Genomic DNA, 19786 nt, shown 5'->3' on the forward strand with positions numbered 1-19786 from the left:
TATTCTACCATTTTTTTTTCACGTTTTACCAACACTGTCTCACCCCTTGTCAGCAAAGTGTAGTGCAGTAGTGCTCTGAACTTCATCCCTCGTCGTATGAAAATGTACTCTAAATTCTGTCAAGTATAATTTTAAACATTTTTGAGGAAAACTGCATTCTTTGAAGCACTCCCTGGCGTCTTGTCTTGCTTTGATATTTTTACTTGAAAGGGTCTGTAATGAGGCAGTTGCAAGTATAAGTTGCTAAGTCATAATGCACTTGAAAAGCTGCTTGGCTGGCTGTCTTCCATTGCCTGTTTTTATGGTTTTATTTTTCTGATTTTGAAGGGTTTTGGTTGTTTAGTGAATAGCCATGTTACTGATAGGTTTTGACAACCTCACACAGTACTGTTGTAGCCAAGTTATGATGTTACAGTCCGGATGGATGGGCAACAGGATGGATAAATAACCAGTTGGGTTGGAGGGTGGTAGATTGTGGGTCATGCCCTGCGTGGAGGCTGGTGACAAGCAGCACACTGCTGTGTCCTGGAGGCAGTGATGGACACCTGGCAGCAGGGAAGGCCACAGCACCCTGGGCTGTGTGAATGGGAACAGGGCCAGGAGATGAAGGGAAGGGATTATCCTCCACTGCTCAGCATGTCTTCGTGTCGTGTCCAGTTTCAAGTCCCTCAGCACAGAAGGAACATCAAAAACCAGGAGTGAGTTCAGTGAAGGGCTGCTTGAAGCTTTGATATCTGTAGCAAAAGCAAGAAAGCCCACAAAGAATGCTCGCGTGCATTTTATGGTCTGTCTGGATGGGTCTACAAAAAGCAAGTGAACTACAGAGGGAGGGGGACAAAGGGCATTTTTTGCGTTACTCTGTGTCTTTTTCTCTTTAGAACAGATTTATTTATGGGTTCTACTTCACATGAGAACTATAAAGTTACATAATAAGTTAATTGAAGGGAAGTAAACTGATTGCATAACAGTATGGAGGCACTAAAAAGCAATCCATTTGGACAACTTGACATCTTTCATGTTAGGCCTAAAGGTTGTGTTAGCCATGTAAACAACCAGTGTTTTCAGTTGCTGATTTTTTTTTCCTGTAGTCGTTCTTCTAATTTGTTTTATTTGTAACCACACTTTTCTCGGGAAATCTGTTGTGCATAGAAAATGGAAAATTTTTTATATTAAAGTATAAAATGGTAATTTTGTTGGTTGGATAGAAACTTTAGGTACTGTGGCAGAATTTTAATTTGTAAAATGTGTCAGCCAGGCCTAGGAATGATATCAGAAAGTGGTGTCCCCTATACTTGATTTATATGGTTATAAGCTATTTTAATTTGTTTCTTTGGGGTTTGGATTTTTCTCGTGTCTAGTTCAAACATTTAAGACACAAGGCGGGGGAGGTTCTCCCAGAAATAGAGTTAATTTATAAATCACAATATTTTATAAAATCATTAAGAAATAATTTGTCTTGAGGTCCTGGCTTTAATAAATTACTCTTGTCATAGGAATACAATGTCTGGTTAGCGCAGCTGCTGCCTGCAGAAAGATATCAAAAATGCAAATTGAGATGTGGAAACGTGGACCAAATAATACTGTGCTTCTAGTCTTGCCTTGATTCCTAAGACTTTGGCCTATTTGTACAGCTGTATGGTGATTTTTTTCCCAAAAAAGCCTACAGGGAAATCAATGCTTTAAGGACTACACTCTAGACTCTGTTTTTGGTTTGTTTGTGTTTTTTCGTATTGACCTCTGAGAGCACAGGGCAGTCCTTTCAATGACTGGAATTAACTAGTACAGCTCTCCAGCCCCATTAGGTGGTATAGGCGTGATCCACAGGGACAGAAGGGAGATGATGACTACAGCTTTTTCTCATGCTGAGATATTTGGAGAAGTTGGGTTGTTCCCTGACACTTCTGGATAAATCCTCAGCTGGCCAGAGGAGGTGAGGGCAGTGCAGCATCTCAGTGGGGGTGCACATGCCCAGGGGCTCCTTCAGGCTGGGGTGACTCATCCAAGGGTCAACCCATTTCTGTGCTCCGGCTCCTGCACGGGGAGGGTGAGGCAGAGCTGTGTTGGAGGAAATGAGGTTTAGTGAAGCTCTGTGGGCGAGCGCTGCCTCTGCATGGGGCAGTCGGGCTGGGGGTTGTACCGTGACTGCAAGGGAGGGGAGCCAAGGGTTGGCCATGGGGCTGTCCCTGGGGATAGTGCGGAAGGCTGTATGTCAGCCCTCGAGTTTTCAATTTTTAAGAAATGTTTTGCCTACTTTTAGTTTCTATTCTGTTAAAGGTTATCTCGTGGAGAATTAAAGTCACCTTTTATTTGGGTTATCGTGACAGTTCCTGCATGTCTGCATCTAACTGTGCATTAGCATTTTCGGTGTTGTTTGTCTTTTTTTTTTTTTTTCAGTGCACAGAAGTGTGATTGAGACATAGGTGCAGTTAGTAATTGAAAGGTACAATTTTGTGGTGAAAGGAAAAAGACAATAGTATTTTAAGTGTGTCAGGTCTCAGTTTGCATCCTGCGAAGAATTCATGTGAGCAGTGTTTGATGGTATATGGGTGATACTCTTGTCTTTCTTAGAACTCCTTTGGTGCTGTCTCTATCCAGTGTTTTATAAACTACACTTGGCTTATGGAAAATGTAAAAAAAAAAAAAGCTTTATAAAAGAAGCAATGCACCCGTTTTCCATGGTTTCACGTTTGACTGTTGGCTTCGTCTAGCCATCCTTAGCATTTCTGACAACAAACAGAAACCGCAAATGTAGCAGTTGGGTTTTGCTTAGGCAAGCAACTTTTATTACACCTGGCAGAGCGTGAAATCGTGCAGCAAGGTTCTTGATGTTAACTCTGTAACAGACTTTGGAGAACGAGCCTGTGACAACTCTTCAAGAATGTGTATCTAGAGTTTCTATGGAACATATCAGCACTGCAGGCAGCTGTTGCCATTTAGCTTTGGCTGGGGACAGTTTCAATTTAACAGACCATTTTAGGCAGAAGTTAAAAACAGAGTGCTCAATGTTAAGAAAGAGCTTACATCACTCTCATCTCTTACTTGGATGCCATCTCTGTTTCAGGGTTAAAAATATCCTGAACTCCCAATATAGAGTGCAAAACTGTCAGAAGGTATCATGAGAAAGACAGGAAATTTCTGTTGTCAGTGAGAGCCTCTGGCTTTTCTTATTACAATTGAATAGCATTTCTGCATCATAGACAATGTTATTAATAATTGCTCATCATTCAGGCCTGTATTAAAGGAGTTGCTCCAGGGGACACAGAGTCATCATACACCACAGTGTAATTGATAATAAAGACATGTTGCCTTCAGGGAAGATGCTTTCCTTTTTATACACTGATGTTTTACCTCTGAAATCTGCTTTAAGAAAAAGATTTCAGCTTATTTACTGATGTTTTAATGAATATTTAGTATGTCAGACAGTCTGGTTTTCTGGCTTCTTTTGGCATCTCTCACAGCGCAGTTGCTTCTGTGTATGATCTGTATGACCTTGATGCAGGCAACAGAGTGAATTACTGCTCTCTGATGCTTTTGCCTGATTTAATAAAACATGCTCTGCGTTTGGGTAATAATCTCTATAATGGCAAATGTGTTTAATGAGTGTCCGTGTTGTAAAATATTACTAACATAACATTTTTCCTGGAAGACTGACACAATGTTTGTCCTAGAAAACCTTGCACTCTTCCAGCATTTATACTAGTGTGGATGCCATATTCTAGCTGTGTCTGTCTAGTGTGTGAAAGCTTGGACATTTTTCACCCAGTGGTATTTGCTGGAGCTTCTTCTAAGGGGTAGAACAGATCAGCAGCTCTTCTCGCCACCTCCGTCCCTTCCATCAGCAGCTCAGCGGCAGCAAATTCTTGTTTTATTGTAAGCAGAGTGCTCACGAGACCGGTTCAGGAAAGTGAGCAGAGAACTCTGGGAGGAAGAGTTCCAGTTTACAAATTCCTCCTAATAAGCAATTTTTCTGAAGCATAGCCTAATAGTGGTCTGGCTACAGTTGGTATTTCAATAGCAGCCACATCTTTTTATTTTTGAAGATGTTATCCTTCACTAAACGGCACGATTCTTTTCTTTGTATATCCTCTGGCCAGTCAGTGACTCCTGTAGACAAGACAGGGGAAGGAGTTCTAATGATATTCTGCCTAATACATCCTTTGCTGTAGGAGGAAAGAGGAACTGCCAGAGACCCAGCATAGCTACGTCTAAGCAGATTCAGTTGTCACTGTGTGTCTGTACAGGCTATATGAGCTGGGCCTTACTGTTTGGTGTCATATTGGTAATTCATGGCAATTGGCTTTGCATTCATGATGTTGGTGTCATCATGGTCTTCTCTGCTGCTGTATATTTATTAATGCCTGTGTGGTGGTGTCTTTAAAAACAGTACTGATTACCTACCTCCTGTCAACTCAGGCTGCCTTCACGGTTTCTGTGGATACATAGCTGTGCTACAGGCAGGATATCCTTCACAGGATTTTTCCGTTCTGTCTGAAGGCTGACAAACCCAGAATCTCAGACACATATGCACACACACTAACACACACAGACACACACACACATGTATGTTTATTTATGTCTATGTCCACATAGCTATTTATGTATCTTTCCACTTGCATTGTGGTGGAAATGTGCTGCAACGTTCAAATTAAAGGTATTACTTCCGTGTGCATTAGGAAGACATGATGCAGAAGCATTGTTATCTGAGGTTTTTTTTAGCAGAATTCTGAAATCCCTGTTGTTGGTGGACAGGGGCTTTCAGGTATTCCTGTTTATACAGCTCAGGATATTTGCATCTTGCCTCAAGATAATAAATAGTTATGACATCACTTTAATGTGAAGGTTATGCTGCCTGATATAGCATTCTTATCCTGTTCTAAAATGTAGTTGCAAAGCCCAGAAGCCTTCTTTCATAACAGCCTGTGTTAACAGTCTGTAGTAACAATCTGTCAGTATCAAACTGGTTCTGTAGCTTTTAAATTCTGAGAGTCAGGGGGCTATACATGCAATATTTTATTTCTTTGTTTGTTTTGTGCTCAGCTGAACTAGATGCTGAACATGCACAGAAGGTTTTGGACATGGAGCACACCCAGCAGATGAAGCTAAAGGAACGTCAGAAGTTCTTTGAAGAAGCCTTCCAGCAGGACATGGAGCAATACCTTTCTACGGGATACCTGCAGATAGCAGAGAGGCGAGGCAAGTCCTAAAATACATTCCATGTAATGCACAAACTCACAGCTCGGAGAACGTTGTTGAGGGGTCAGAGTCAGCCGCGGTTTTAACACACTGCAGCATCCAAATTCTTCCTCAGAGGAACTGGAACTTCAGATAAGCCAATCAAACAAACTTCGTGTCCCAGGGGAACTAGATACCTTAGAAGATTAGCCAGACTCTGCTCCTTGTCTGAGGAAATGCAGAGCACTGAAGTGCATCTGGAACAGCACTTTCCTCTGCAGCTGAAGAGTTCATCTGTGTCTATAAAGATATGGATGGAGGCAGCTGCTTCTGTCCACTGGAGTTCCAAAGCCTGGGATTGTCACCTGGCAAGGAGGTGCGTCAGAAAAAAATTGAGAAGTGCAGAGGAAAGCTCAGCATTGCATTGCAAAGCAGTTCCCAGGTGGTAGCTATTTCCACTGTGTGTGTAAGGGTGTCTGATTCGTACGGGGAAGGTCAGATAAAGGTCTCTCCTTATTACGAGATGACGCAAGTCTGGCATATCTGGACTAGTTAAAGCACAAGAATGCCACAGACTGCAGACACTTCTATGTAGGAGGTTTCCATCTGTTGGGCCAAAATGCAGGGCTTGTTGGACCAGTAAGGAAGCAAGTGGGAAATTATGCATTCATGCAGCAGGAAAAAATGTAGAGATTCTGTCCCTGTTCCAAGGCCAGTTCTGCTATCATTTGTAATGTCAGAGCAGGGAATGCAATCCAAGATTTCCATTTCTCCGCTTGGGTGCTATAAATACTCATCTGCAAGATGCTGTTAGATGGGTAGCTAGGGAGAGGTGGGATATGTGAGTCTAAATCTGTGGTCCAGTGGGGAACTGAGTTTGGGTCTCCTGCTTTCTGTAATATATAGTCCATTAGACTAAAAGTGGACGTTCTCATGGGGTAGTACTGGACACACAGCTGGGTTTGAGTGTTAGGCTACCTGACATTTGGAACGATGGCTTTTTAGTATAATGTGGAACACATGTGTTTCAAAGAAACTGTTTTAATGAAAGATTTGGTCTTGCAGTACATGCAAAACTACGGAGCTATAGTATATTTGGAAAAAAACCAATCAAATAGAAGTATTTCATCTCAGTTCACCTATGATTGCTTTTAAGAGTGTAATTTAAAATTTACATAAACCAATAAACTACTCATTTTAATATTTGATGTTACACATGTAGCAACTGGGCTTAAATCTGGGTACCCCTGAACTTAGTTGTTTTGTGTTTGCATGTTTTGTTGCTCAAGGAAGAAGATGCTTATCCAAGTATTTAATTCCCTTGCAAGTTGTCAGTATTATATTGACAGTAATAAGTGATTTGCTTGAGTAATTAATAATGTGCAGTCCCCATGCTGGGAGAAGATATTGGGCACGAGCCTAGGTTTTGCATACTACTGTCGTTTCTTAGATTAGCTGAGAGGAATAATGGCTGCTCTCTGTTAACATTAATCCTTATTTTTGAATTTCCATATCCCTTGTATATTGACATTATGTGCTTAAATGTGTTTGGTTTTCTCTAAAAAGACTTTTAATTGAGAGAATTTGAGTGTTCCAAAATGGAAAGTTTCAGTCTTTGCCCCCGAGCCCCATCCTACCATACTTCTGACAATGCTTTTGCTATAAATGTTGTTTCTAAAAATGTTTGGTTTTACAAGAACAGTAATGGATGTTAGTTTCACAACAAAGATTGCACAGAGTGCGCTTGGATTTGGGCTGAAATTGCTGCTGAGCAGCTCCTCTGGGTGTGTTCCTTCCTTTCCTTGTTTCATTATTGCTAATGCACACAATAACAGCAGCTATTGAAGCCTTGGTATGTGATAATGATTGTCAGTTCGCTCATTGCACTGTTTTTACTGCAGAACCGATTGGAAGTATGTCTTCCATGGAAGTGAATGTGGACATGCTGGAACAGATGGACCTAATGGACATGTCTGACCAAGAAGCACTTGATGTCTTCTTAAACTCAGGAGGCGAAGACAACAATATGCTTTCTCCCATGCTGGGTATGGTATTAGTAATGATAGCGTGCTTCGAGACACAGTGATAAATCACTAGAATTGCTCTCATCTGTAATGGATGATGTTGTCTCATAAAACATTACACTTCATGTAGATGGAATATTCTTCATTAGTGCTTTTCAAAACATTAACATTTTTTAGTTCCCGTACAAGGAAACTTGACGCAAAACTACGTGATATTTCTGGACTGTCTCTTTGTTCATCTAGTTACTACAGCTTCCTGTTGTGTTCATCACAGTATGGATGGGTGATACGTTACACACTGTTTTAAGGTGCATTTTTCTCAGTATGGGATTAACAGGGGACTTTTTAACAAATACCAGCAGAAAGTCCAGAATGTGGCTTGGTAAATTTGGACCAGTTGTACAGTGTAAGACCTTCAGTGAGAGATACTCAGAGAAATGGCTCAACCCAGCAGTTCACACCCACACACACATATAAAACATAACAGTGTACTAGAAGCTTCTGAATAGTGAGTATGATAGTGCAACTCTTTCATGTAGCCTTCCTTCTGCTAATAATGTTAGTTAAATTGGATTAAGGTAATCCAAAATTTTGTTTATGTGTTCTGATGAACAAAACCGTATTTGTGTTCTGCCGAGTTGCAGCGTGATGAGGGATCTGCATAAAGGTAGGGAATTAGTGTCTGGGTAGTGGATCTTTTAACTACCAGGGAAGTATGTTTTCTCAATTAAAAAGTTCTGTACTAAAATGCCTTTTCTCAGAAGAGCCAAAACGATTTTTGTTGGGGGAGATGATGAAGTTCCTTTAAATGTACTTTTGATTACTTCTGAAAATGCAGATTGAAATATTTTTAGTTAAGTACTTATAGTACTCCCTATGTACAGGTGATTAACACCTGCTGTGAATGTGAAAAGCTTAGAATAAGTAGTCAAGGCACACTTGACTACTAAAGGTTTTTGTGTTTCATTGCAAAAACTGAATTCAGATGGCTGGTTTTGGATAGGCATCCAATTCATGCATTATTAAAGTTGATCATCATTTGAGCATGCCAGTAATTACAGAATCTAGGACTGTTTTCCTCTTGCTGGGTCTGGCAGATGTTCGACGAAGAGGCTTCGTGTCTTAACAGCAAACAGTCTAACTGGATGATCTAAGGAAGTGCAGAAACTACTAGGTGGGGTTGGGTTTGGTTCTTTTTTCTCACAAATAGATGTAAAAATTATTAGCCTTTGAAAAAACCTGTGATTTATTTTGTGCTGTAATGTGTTAAAGTGTGTATGTACAGATAGTATATATATATATATATATGTATATATATATATGCACATACACTAATATAATGTACCCATGGTGTGATGTTCCAGCACTGCAGCCTTACTGCAGAGGTTGGCTGGACTTACAGCAAGACTTACTCCTTGACAGCTATTCCTACTGCAGTGTAACAGTCTTGTGAACCTTGCTGTTGTGATTCCAGATGATTCATTTCCCTCTGAATAAGGGCTTTTTGTGCTTGGAACCTGGTCCCCTAGTATCAAACTAAATATGCAATAGTCTTAATTCTCAGAAAAATGAGATGACTTAAAGGTAACACTTCATTTTGCTGTCAGTGGAGATAATGGGTGGTCAGGACAAGCAATTGAACTGAAAAATTTACTTAGCTCTGTCCCTTCTGAAAACTCCTCCTCTGTGTGTTGTGTAAATTAATCTAACGTATGCAGGTGTACACAACATAAAGGCAGGTGTCTCTAAAATTTCTAGGGATGCATCATGATTCCTAATATCACTTGCAGTCAATATAAATTCATGCACTACCTCACGAAGCAACTCAGTGGAGACCTGCCAGATATCCTGGAGTGACACAGCCAGGATGTTCTCTGCCCAGGCCAATTGGTCAGCTGTCAAAATTGTGAATGTACCAGTTGTTTATCAACTTGTGTTGGAACTGGAGTCCTGCCCAGGGCACGTTTCCCCACAGAGTTCCTGGGTCCCAGAGAAGCTACTACAATGTCACATAAAGATGCTGTCCAAGTTTAGGGCCAGAATTTAAGATTGCAACTAGTTAGGGAAAGAAATGTGCCAGAGCAATAGTATTTAGTACAGGAACCTTTTCTTACCTCCAGATGCTGTTGTGACATTTTCCATGTTAAAATTTAACTCAGGTACTTGGTAAGACTATGGGGAGCAGTCATAGGGCAGTGTAGTTTGAACTACTCTGCTCTGCCAACAGCCTGAGCAGAGCTAAGGTGTAGCGATCAGCTCATCCATCCATCTGACCCTTCTGAAACATTTTTAGAACAAAATCTCACAGATTTTTAAGAGTGTTTTCTTATTGAAGTCACTTAGTCCTGAAGGTGGGTGCGCTGACTGTGGAGAAACACTTGTATAATAGAGAAGGAAAAAAAGGCTTTATTTGGCAGAGCACATAGACAGTGTTTACATGTTGCCTCATTTTAACTTCTGACTGCCAGGAACTGTCCAGGGAAGAGGATCTAATTTTGAAACCTGAACTCTCAAACTGCAAGCAAACACTGTTAAACTGAACTTGCTTAGAAGTCTTTTTTGCACAGGATATCGAGGAAGCATAGTCTTAGAATCCCATTCCTGTGGACTTGAGCTATGGTACAGCTGTACCAGAGGAATGCTTTCATGACGAGGGCAAGAATTTGTTTTGCTTTTGCATCTTCATTTTTAGTCAAAACTAGAGATGGCTATTACTGCCTGTCTTCTTGGTTTTTTGGGTTTTTTTTATTTCCCCAGGGTTTGTGTCGTTCGGTTGGACAGTTTGTAGGGAGGATTTTTCTCTTGGTGACGATTCTCAGCACATGCTGACGTCTGAGTGGACGTTATTAAAGTCAGTTAGGAGGATTAAGTGGTCTTTGCTAACAGGCAAACAGGGCATCAGCTATGACTTTTTAACAGTCAGGACTTAATGCTGCTGCCATCTTACCTTATTTATCTCAAGCATTAGCGATTCTAGAATAAGCGAGAGACACACGCACCATCAGAAACAGATTAAAACCAGCCTGTGGCTTGTTATGAGAGATCAACTTCAGAAAAGCCAAAAGCAGCTTTGTGTTTTGGGAGGGATTTTTAATGGTGTTTTGCAAACAGAGGAAAACAGCCTGAATGTGACTCACTAACCAGTGCTGAGCTAATGTTAATGTACTGACTTACCGATTCCCCTGCCAAGCCAAAGCTTGATTTTTGTTGTTGTTCTTTTTCCAACTGTAAGGGCCTGACACCAACACCTACGTGAGTGAGATAAGTCTTCAGGTCCCGAGCCAGTCTGAGTTACGACAAAAACTGTCTTCGCTGTCCTCAACCTGCACTGATTCTGCCAGCCAAGATGCAAGTGAAGGAGAGTCTCCAGTTGTTCAGTCTGACGAAGAGGAAGTTCAAGTGGACACTGCCCTTGCTGCTGTAACTGAAAGAAAGTGTGCTTCAGATGCTAGTGATGAAAGTGACTCTCAAACTATTTGAATCTTAAAACCATATCCTTTAAGAATGACTTCTGAATGAATGAACAAGTGAATGAAGAGCTTGCCTGTGTAACAATTTGCTAACCAAGCATAACAGCCAGATCTTTTTACTTAGTAAAAACTGCCTTTTTACAAAATTGCCAGTCATACGGAGGTTGGTTTTTAAAGAAAAAAAATACGCCTAAAGCACACACACTTTAACAGTAGTCTTGGGGCTCAGGGGAGCAGTAAAACTGTTGTATATACTATGTATAAGAGAATTAAAGGGGAAAGATAGAAGTTACTTTGACCACTAACCTTTAGATGGCTGATTGGAAATACTTAAAGAGTTGATGTGTAATACTGAACCCAAATTGTTCCTTGCATGTTTTCAGCTGCTGCAACTGAAGATTTAGGATCCAAACCAAAATGAAAAGTTATTTTCTACTCTTTACTACCTACTGTCTGCCTCCTGCCTTTGTCTACGAATGCAGCAGTGTTTACTGTTCTCACACTTCTTATTCAGGACCAACTTAGTTATTGTAGGTGTTAAGGAAAAAATAAGAACCTGAAAAGGAGGAGAGATGCATATTGAAATGTTACACTCCTTGTGGAGCAGGTACCTTAGCATTGTGTAAACTCCTCTTTCGAGATAAAATAAAGTATTTCTATCCCAACCATGTCTTTTACTTGACTACCCAAGTATTTTATCCATGACAGTATACAGAGGAGCCTAATTCAGAAAAAAAAAATGGTTATTAGAAGCACAAGTGTAATGTGCTTTTCCATGGTAACATCTGTTTGACTACACTGATGCAGACCAGCAGTGCAAGGGAAATAAACTTGAATTAATTATAAATTAAGTGCATATATTTTATAAACTTTAGGACCTATACGTATCATCTTACTGCTGTTTTTTCTGTAGTCATTTTTCTCTCTAAGCTTGAGGTCTGAACTTGTCTAACACCTGTTGCTTGTCAAGTCTCATGCTCTATTTGCAGGGATCTGCTCTCCTTTGAGAAGGCTCCTGGCTCCTGCTCTTCATGCACGGAGGGAAGGAATGTAATCAGAAACAGCGTAAGTAAAAGGATGAGCTGTGATGTAGATCCCTTCCAAAGACCTGCCCTGACAAAACCGAGGGAACGAGGCATGTCCTGCTGCTCGCCAGCTGGGAAGTGGCCAGCTTCCTTAAGGATTCACTGTTAGCTGACAAAGTGTTTCCTAACCCCTGTCTGTGAAAAGGAAGGCCAGAAGCTCACTACCCACAGTAAGAGATTTACTATTCAACAAAGCATCTGTTGAAAGAAACTTTTCTTGAAGGAGCCTCCTTTACTCTCTTGCTTTCCAGAAGACAGACAAAATGTCCAAAAAAGTTTTGTTTTTTTTATTAAACCTTGTAGTACAAACCTGGAAAGTAAACAAAAAACTGGCAATAAACAACATGAAGTCTTTCCTTACAAGGAAAGAGAGCAGAGCAGCGCTAATAAATTAAATGTCAAACTGTAAGCCATAGTCAGAAGTTTACTGTCAAGAGGGAAAAGTACACAGCAAGGCCATAAAAACCAGACAACCACATTTGAAAACACTTGACTCTGTTTATGTTATTGTTAAATATTCCAAAACAGTTCAGTCTTCTGCAACAACAACCAACAAATTGTATTATAGGACTTTCCTGACAGTCACCACTGGCAAGCTCAGTGCAATATGGGTAGCTACGGTATTGTTGAATTCAATTACGAAACAAAACAGTTTGTGAAAACATTTTCCCTTTTTTATTCCACACATACTGTACACACAACCAGAAAAGGGCAACAGCTACTCCATTATTATTTTTTGTTGTTGTTCAGTGATGTAAGCAGCACTTATAAATGTTACAAGAAAAACCCTGTAAGCATCCAATCCAACCGATGAAGAAAGTGAAACGTAAGGCTTTTCTTCATCTTGTCTCTTTGCCATCCCTCCCCCCACCCCAAGAAAAGGCTCAAGTATTTAAAAAAATTTACAGGCATATGTACAAAAGGTGTGATTTTTTTTTTTTTTGTTACAACATGAAGAGAAAAAATAGACAAGATGAAAGCAAATGCATTTTCACATTCAAAAGAAATATGCAGACCTGCTAGTGGCTCTAAATGTGATCATACAATGAAACAAATTCAAAACAAAAATTAATGCTTGACTGTGTAAAGGTGTGAAAAACAGCAGTGGAATGGAAATGGAATGTTAGAAAGATTGCACGTCTATGACAAAAGAAGCACTTATGGCTTCAATCACTTTTTTTTTTCTTTTTTTTTCCTTTTTTTTTTTTTTATTTTTAAAGGATGCTATTGAAGGGTTTTTGATAAAGTAGCCAACAGCACCAAAAAATAACAGAATGGATTTCCTAATGAAATCAGGCACAGTTTTCCCTCACATGACTCCTCAAGGCAGGCAGTCTTTTTTCCTCTTTTTTTTTTTTCTTTTTTTAAATTTTTTATTTTTCCCCCTCAAAACAGATGCATAGTGATGTGCTGGTAAAAGAGAACATACTCCAAATCTCCTCCTTTTGCCTACAGTTAGGAAACAAAGTCCATCTTCAGCTGCCATAACCTCCCAAAGAAAGTGTGTATTCACCAATTTAAAAAATTACAAAACTCATCTTGCTGTGACAGAATAAAAGACAGCCAAAGTAAAGCAATTTCTTTCAAGTTTTTGTCTCCTATCCCTTTTCTCTCTAGAAAAATCTGCTCACATGACTGGAGAACAAATTATAAAACACATCAAACTTTAACCTATCCAAAAATGGGTTAAAAGCCTTTTTTCACAGTTACCAAAAGGCTTTTTATTTTTTTCAGCCATAGGGACAATACAAATTAATATTTTATCAGCCCCTTGCCGGTTTCAAAACAGTGAACATACGGCAGTTTAAAAAAATCAGACTGCTGTATCTATCTATTCTAAGTACAAAAAAAAATTTTTTTTTCAACAGTTTAATGCTAAAACAAAATTAGTTCTCTAAAACCAGAAGAAAATCTTCTTTAGAGCTAGTGCAAAGACAGCTTGTATTCTACAGCAAGTACTCCAAACTATGGTATAATAATTACAAAAAATATATATAAATTGACAAAATGAGAGTGTTGGCATCTTCAGGATTAACTTGAAGCACTTTTGGATGAACTGGAGGATGAAAGCCTAGATGATGGCACGTCAACTGTCGCTCTCTTACGAGGTCCTCTTTTTGGTGTAGGCTTGCTGATACAGTTCTCAATGCTGCCGTTTTTACCAGATACTTTTCCACAGATTTGATTGACAAGACTGATTATTTGTTCCTGTTCAGGAAGTAGGAAAAACAAAACACAAATTAGCAACTGCTCTTCAGTCACTTAAAAAGAACAGAGATACAGAGTGCTCAAAATCTGCTGAGAAGCCCATCTCAAAAGGCTGCTTGTACCAAGTGCTGCTCCCCAAAAGCTGATTTTGTAATTTCTCCCACTGCTTTGCTATTTACCTTTCAGGCTAATGGTAAATTGCTACCCCAGTCTCTATTCTGCCCCTGTCCCGTCACACCCAAGGGAGAAATGGGGCCAGTTGGACAGGTGGAGACATGTAGCATTAGCCCAGAACCCAGGTACAGCCCTAAATCACCAACTTGAGTTCTGGGATTATCCATCGTCACATGCGCTTGGAGCTGTTACCAGACCTCTCATCTACACGTGCTCTGCAACTCTGCCTTAAAGAATGTTCAGGCTGGACTGGAATAAGACAGCTGAACTCTCAGTTACCAACAGAGAGAAGGTATCCCTAAAGTACAGAAGTTACCAGTGAAAGCAAAGCCTCAGGTCTGACAGCATACCAAAGCATTAAATGGCTTCTCTCTTCTGTAACACATATTCATGCAGTTTATGCTTCAGGTTTCATCTTGGTCACCGTCTTTCCCTCTATTTGTTTTACTTAAATCATAATAAAGTGCTTCTTTGCACACCGAAAAAAAACCCCAAAATAACAACAAACCCAAGACCAGTTTCCTGAGGTCTCAGTAGGACAAAGGCAGAGTTAAGTTTTGGGTATCAAAGCCCCCCAGCATCACTCAGCTGTGCCAGTACAGACCTCATCGTAACGGTACATCATTTTCAGCCCCCGACAAGACTTCTGTTTCTCCACGTGCCGCAGGGCACACTCCAAGCAGAAGACAACATTTTCATTCTCCTGTACAACCTGTGTAAAAGAGCAGAGGTGGGGGTAAGAAGTGCAGTAAGCTCCAAATTGTAGTCGTGTTACGCACACAATATTGAGCTATTGTCTGAATCACTAAAGCTGGATTTTACTGCAAGTTAGTGGAAGGAGGCATAAACATCACACATTGTGAAATGATTCAGAATGTGTAGTAAGAAGAAAGAACATATCCCTTTTTAAGTGCTTATGTTGGCAAATACATATAATTTTGAAAAAAAACCAAAACAAAACACCAGTAGTAATGAAGGCTAAATCCAAATGGTATATGCATTTATTGGCATCTTCGATGTAGTCTGAAGATCTCCTGAAAGGAGCAGTTTCCCATTACTTAAAATGCTGTCTTGAATGAGGATAAAATCAGCTTAACCACAGGATTCCTCAGCTACTGTCTTGTTCAGCAGAGGTCATATTTGCTTGGTTGGCTGGCTGGCTGCCTGCCAAGCCTGCACACTCAGCTTGGAATTCAACAACCAACTTGATTTTTTTGTCTCCAATTACTGTTAAAGAGTGACAAGGAAAAATCCCTCCCATGATTACACTTATTCCAGAGCAAATGGACCAGAATTAAGAGGTTCTGATTGGTGCTTTGTTTTTTGTTGTTTGGTTTTTTTTAATAAACTCATTTTAAAGTTACTTCTTTAAAGCGCTTTAAACTTACTTAAGCGCTGCTTAAACAGTGGTCTAAAGACATGTATAAAGACAGCATATTCTATCCTAGGGAGGGAAATGGCTACATCTGATCATTTATAGTTACATTTCATTTCCACTGAAAGCCTAACATCTATAACCAAAAACACTGCCAAAAGATGGGGGAGGGGAAGGGCCTAAATATAATATGGACTCAAATGCACTGTATTATGTTTATTTAAATATTTGTTCTTGGAATTAAATGGTACATAAGGTTGTGGGAGGCGCTTTTGGTGTTTTTAATGAAATAGCTGTATTTGTAGGTGTTCTGCATACAGCTAAAAGCATCCAAATGTCACCATAGTGGTTAGCACACCTTCAAATGCCAGTAGGCAATTACTTCTAAAAACAGAGAAAGTTTATGGGCGTGACTGCTGGTTTTGAACAGACAGTTTGGCAAACAACTTGACAGATGGGATACATCTACCCTGCAATTTGGCTTGCAGGGAAATCGTTGCAGCACGGGCTGTAGCTGCATGCCTGAGACTCGGGGCATGTATTTGAGCTGCCAGCTCATCCTGAGATCTGTTCTGCCATGACTTAATACTACTGGCAACCTGCAGGTATCTCTGTTACCCCCTCCTAGTACAATGCAAACATGCTCACATGTGTCCAAGAGCGGCTGAGTGACTGGTTTATCCCTTCCTGACAAGGGAGGGAAGTTAGCTGACACTAACTGTTGTCTTCTGTCACCATTGGCCAAGGTGATAAATGTTCTGGCACAACTAAATCAACATCTCTGTGTCTTGCACGGAGTGCATGAGATGACTCTGTGGTCATGTGCTACCTCTCAAATGCTTATAGTTCAACAGAATTTTAGAACAGGGGGACAGGACCCCAGCGTCAGCAGAGGATTTTACCCACCATGGAAAGATAGCACAGGTGCTGACAAATCTGGCATCTCCTCTCTGACGTTTCTAACTGCAACCACTTTCGAGGCTTTTTCTTTCCATCCATCCCCGTGCTGCTGCTGTCGTGGCTGCCGTAGCGCGCTGAAGAGTGGAGACCCGCCTCGTACAGCTGCCGCCGCTGCCTCAGCTCCGTGTCCCTGTGAACGGGGTGTGCAATTAGACACTGGCATCACCTCACGCCACCAGCAAAGCCACATACGATCACCCTTTTACCACCATCATCACTGAAACCTTAGCTCCGCACAGCAAAGCCCTGAGTGTTGTCGGAGGCTGGTGCCATTCCCTAAGCAAGGCGAGAGACAGCCAGCACCGCAGAAGCGCTGCCTGACTGCAAAAGCTATCATCTCCGGATTTTAACAGTGACCACCGTATCAAGCCAATGGTTCTCAAACTGCTCCACAGAGAACTGGGGACTGCCGAGTACTTCCCGGAGGTTGATGGTTGCTCAGGGCCATGTGGAGAGTCGGGAGCTGTGGCTAACATGACTGTCATTCCTGAAGTTGCCATAAGCCACCTTGAAGGAAGAGGAGCCGTTGCTGTCAGGAGTAACAGCCACGTTCATCAGGAGGCAGAGATGAACCAAGGACCTGCTGCCATGAGGTGCTTCAGGCAGGAAAGGGGGAGCAGGGCAAGTGATTGTGCCAAAAGACGAAGATCTTGCTGTACACCCAGGGGAAAAAGAAGGAGATGTCAATCAAGAATAACAACCGAGCCCTCCAGCCGCCCTTCACCCGCAGCGTCTGCAAGGCGGACAATATCTCCTATGCTGAACTCTAAAGCAGTAGGAGAGCAGGTTGGGTTGGAGCTGACTGGAAGACAGCAAGTGTGGAGTGATCTGAGCAGATGGAAGGGGAGAATAAAAAAGCGCACCACCAGACACAGCTGAAGATGGGTGGAGAGCCAAGCTAAGCAAATGGCATGGGCAAACTGAGCAACCAACGCAGATCAGGAGAGGAGGCAGCAAAAGACACATAACAAACAAGCAAAACAAAGCAAAGGAAAAAAATATGGTACAGTGTTCCACTTAGTATGGGGTTGGTTTTTTTACAGATTTTGTTTGGGATTTTGTTTCATATAAGGAGCCACAGGAAGGACTGATATCCTCCAGTGAATTCCAACCTATCCATTAGAACAAGTTTGAGAACCACTCTGATAGAGGTCGATGTGATGGTCTAGGAGCAAGCAATTTCTGTTTCGCCTTTTGCACTTGCAGACTTTTTCTCTTCAAGGGAAAAAAAAAGGCACTTGAGCATGATTATTCCCTCCAGCTGAAGGTAAAGCAGTCAGCACACCTCTTTGCATTTCTTTCTGAACACTAAAACAACACATGTGCTGTTTTCCCCTTCAATATGTCACTGGAAATTTTCCAAATGAACATGCTATTTAGTTAAATACAGTTTGTAGACTCCATTCATCAAAACTTTCTTGACATCTCGAGTATCAGTTGTCACAAACTTGAAAGATAGGTAGCAACTACATGGTAGGGAACAAAAGAGAAGATCATTACACAGGAAGCCAGGCAACATTATATTTTCTTTTCTCACCTATCTTAAGAGAAACCCTAAACATGTTTCCTTAACACTGGAGAGAAAAAGGAGTGTGAATTTTTTATTTAAAACATTCAAGTTCTAATGCAAGATGCATTAGCATGCATGCACAGCCTGCTCACTTATTCACTTTTAAATCAAGACAACTTTCTGTATACAAAGTACCTTTTACAACTGTAATATAACAATCTTAATGCTGAAGACAAGGGTTCCTGGTGCAAAACCCACTACAGACACGGATTGACAGTGGCTACTGATGCCAAGAGGTTGAAAAACTCAAGGAAGATGTTTAACCACTTGGCTCCATGTAGTTCACATAATGCATCGGGATATCTTGACTCTCAGCACCAAGAATTAGCAAAATAAAAACCAAATGTAAAAACTGTAGCTTTAATTCTTTGATGGTGCCCGAAATAGGGAATTTTTAGAGTAAGACATCCTAACCACGGGCACTCTCACATCAGCTACAGCCAAGGAAACTGCTTCTTCCATGTGTGGCTGTCTTCAGATACGTTTGTTGGGCTTTTGCTTGGTTAAGCAGGGGCAAGACATGTGTGAAAGGGTTACTTACGTCATCCACCTCTGGAGTCTGTCAATGAAAACAAATAGGTACAACAGGCCCCCAATTTGTTACCTGAGCTCTCCAAGAAGTGATGATATTGTACTCAGAGTCGGTCCGTTTTCTTTTTTTGCTTCTGCCGTTGCAATCTGATAAAGCAACTTTTCCATTGAAAATGGTTTGGCTATACGTCGTCTCTTCATTTCCTGGCACAGGAAATGAAAGAAATTGACAGATGAGTTCCTGAGCAAATCTGAAAGTAAAATCTTATCAAGAATTTAATTCAAAATTAATAAATTCATATTACTAATATTTAAAAGACATTAACTAAAGCAAAAAGTAGCCTTTTGAAACAACCAAAAGTAAAATTTCTCCATGGTCTCAGTTAAAGTATTTATGTTCCAGCTTACATCCAGCATTAACTACTCACTGAACTGAATGCTAGTTAGAAATCAGTCCTTTCAGTGGAAATGCCTTGCTGAGTTGGGTCTTCCTATTGCAAGATTTTCTGCACATGCTTTATGTGAACCAGTGCCACACAAAAAAATACGTCAAAACCCTAAACAAAATACATGCTACCAGTCATAATCAGCTGCTTCCTCAGAGAACACCCTAGTGCCTGTTACATCTAACACTGTTTTCAGTCACCAGTAGAGAGCAAAAAAAGCGTGATATGCTAAGAAATCAATTAGTATGCTGTTTTTCTTAATATGCTTTACTGTAAAATTTAATGCAGAGTAAAGACAGACAAATTCTGCATATATAAAGAGAATGAAGTGAAATGCAAGTACACTGGTGTCACCACATTTCAGGTGTACCCTTTTTTCAAAGAAGAAATTTAAACTTCATTAGTGGAAAAGAATAGTAAAGATGTCATGAAAAGGAGAAAAATAGAAAGAAGGATGCCCAGGTGTAGACTCACATGCAGTTCACTGAAGTGGAGGAACCAACAAACACCTCAAAATTCTCTCCCTAACCATTCATTTTTCCTGTGGAGGCCAAGAGGAGCAATGCAATCACTTAAGCTGAATAATACTGGATGGCTCAGCCTACAAATAGCGCAAGATCTACACATATGACCTGCCTGAAGGCCAGGACTGGTGTTATTTTGCATCTTTTAAAACACAAAAAAGAACAACTACCAAAACAGGCAGATGCCAGGGAAGGAGACAAGAGGCAAAGGGCGGGGCAGGAGGGGTGGAGGGTCAGTTCTGACTTT

The 19786-nt window shown here is 40.7% G+C and overlaps 2 protein-coding genes across 4 annotated transcripts in view; one reads left to right on the forward strand and one right to left on the reverse strand.

The window, feature by feature from the left end:
* The window catches only part of DTNBP1 (dystrobrevin binding protein 1), a 71188-nt gene extending 59857 nt beyond the window's left edge, over positions 1–11331 (forward strand). For both annotated transcript variants that reach the window (XM_050313851.1, XM_050313762.1), the window contains exons 8-10: positions 5038–5193; positions 7074–7217; positions 10429–11331. In XM_050313851.1, the coding sequence (XP_050169808.1) occupies positions 5038–5193; positions 7074–7217; positions 10429–10676 (548 nt within the window). In that variant the 3' untranslated portion in view covers positions 10677–11331. The remainder of the gene's footprint in view (positions 1–5037; positions 5194–7073; positions 7218–10428) is intronic.
* Positions 11332–12023: 692 nt separating this feature from the next.
* Positions 12024–19786, reverse strand: part of JARID2 (jumonji and AT-rich interaction domain containing 2) — a 215211-nt gene continuing 207448 nt past the window's right edge. For both annotated transcript variants that reach the window (XM_050307645.1, XM_050307717.1), the window contains exons 15-18: positions 18643–18773; positions 16415–16598; positions 14738–14845; positions 12024–13959 (exon numbers count right to left, since the gene is read on the reverse strand). In XM_050307645.1, the coding sequence (XP_050163602.1) occupies positions 13783–13959; positions 14738–14845; positions 16415–16598; positions 18643–18773 (600 nt within the window). In that variant the 3' untranslated portion in view covers positions 12024–13782. The remainder of the gene's footprint in view (positions 13960–14737; positions 14846–16414; positions 16599–18642; positions 18774–19786) is intronic.

This window comes from Myiozetetes cayanensis, unplaced genomic scaffold (genome assembly GCF_022539395.1).
Source record: "Myiozetetes cayanensis isolate MyiCay16 unplaced genomic scaffold, myiCay2020 scf1, whole genome shotgun sequence".
Lineage (NCBI taxonomy): Eukaryota > Metazoa > Chordata > Aves > Passeriformes > Tyrannidae > Myiozetetes > Myiozetetes cayanensis.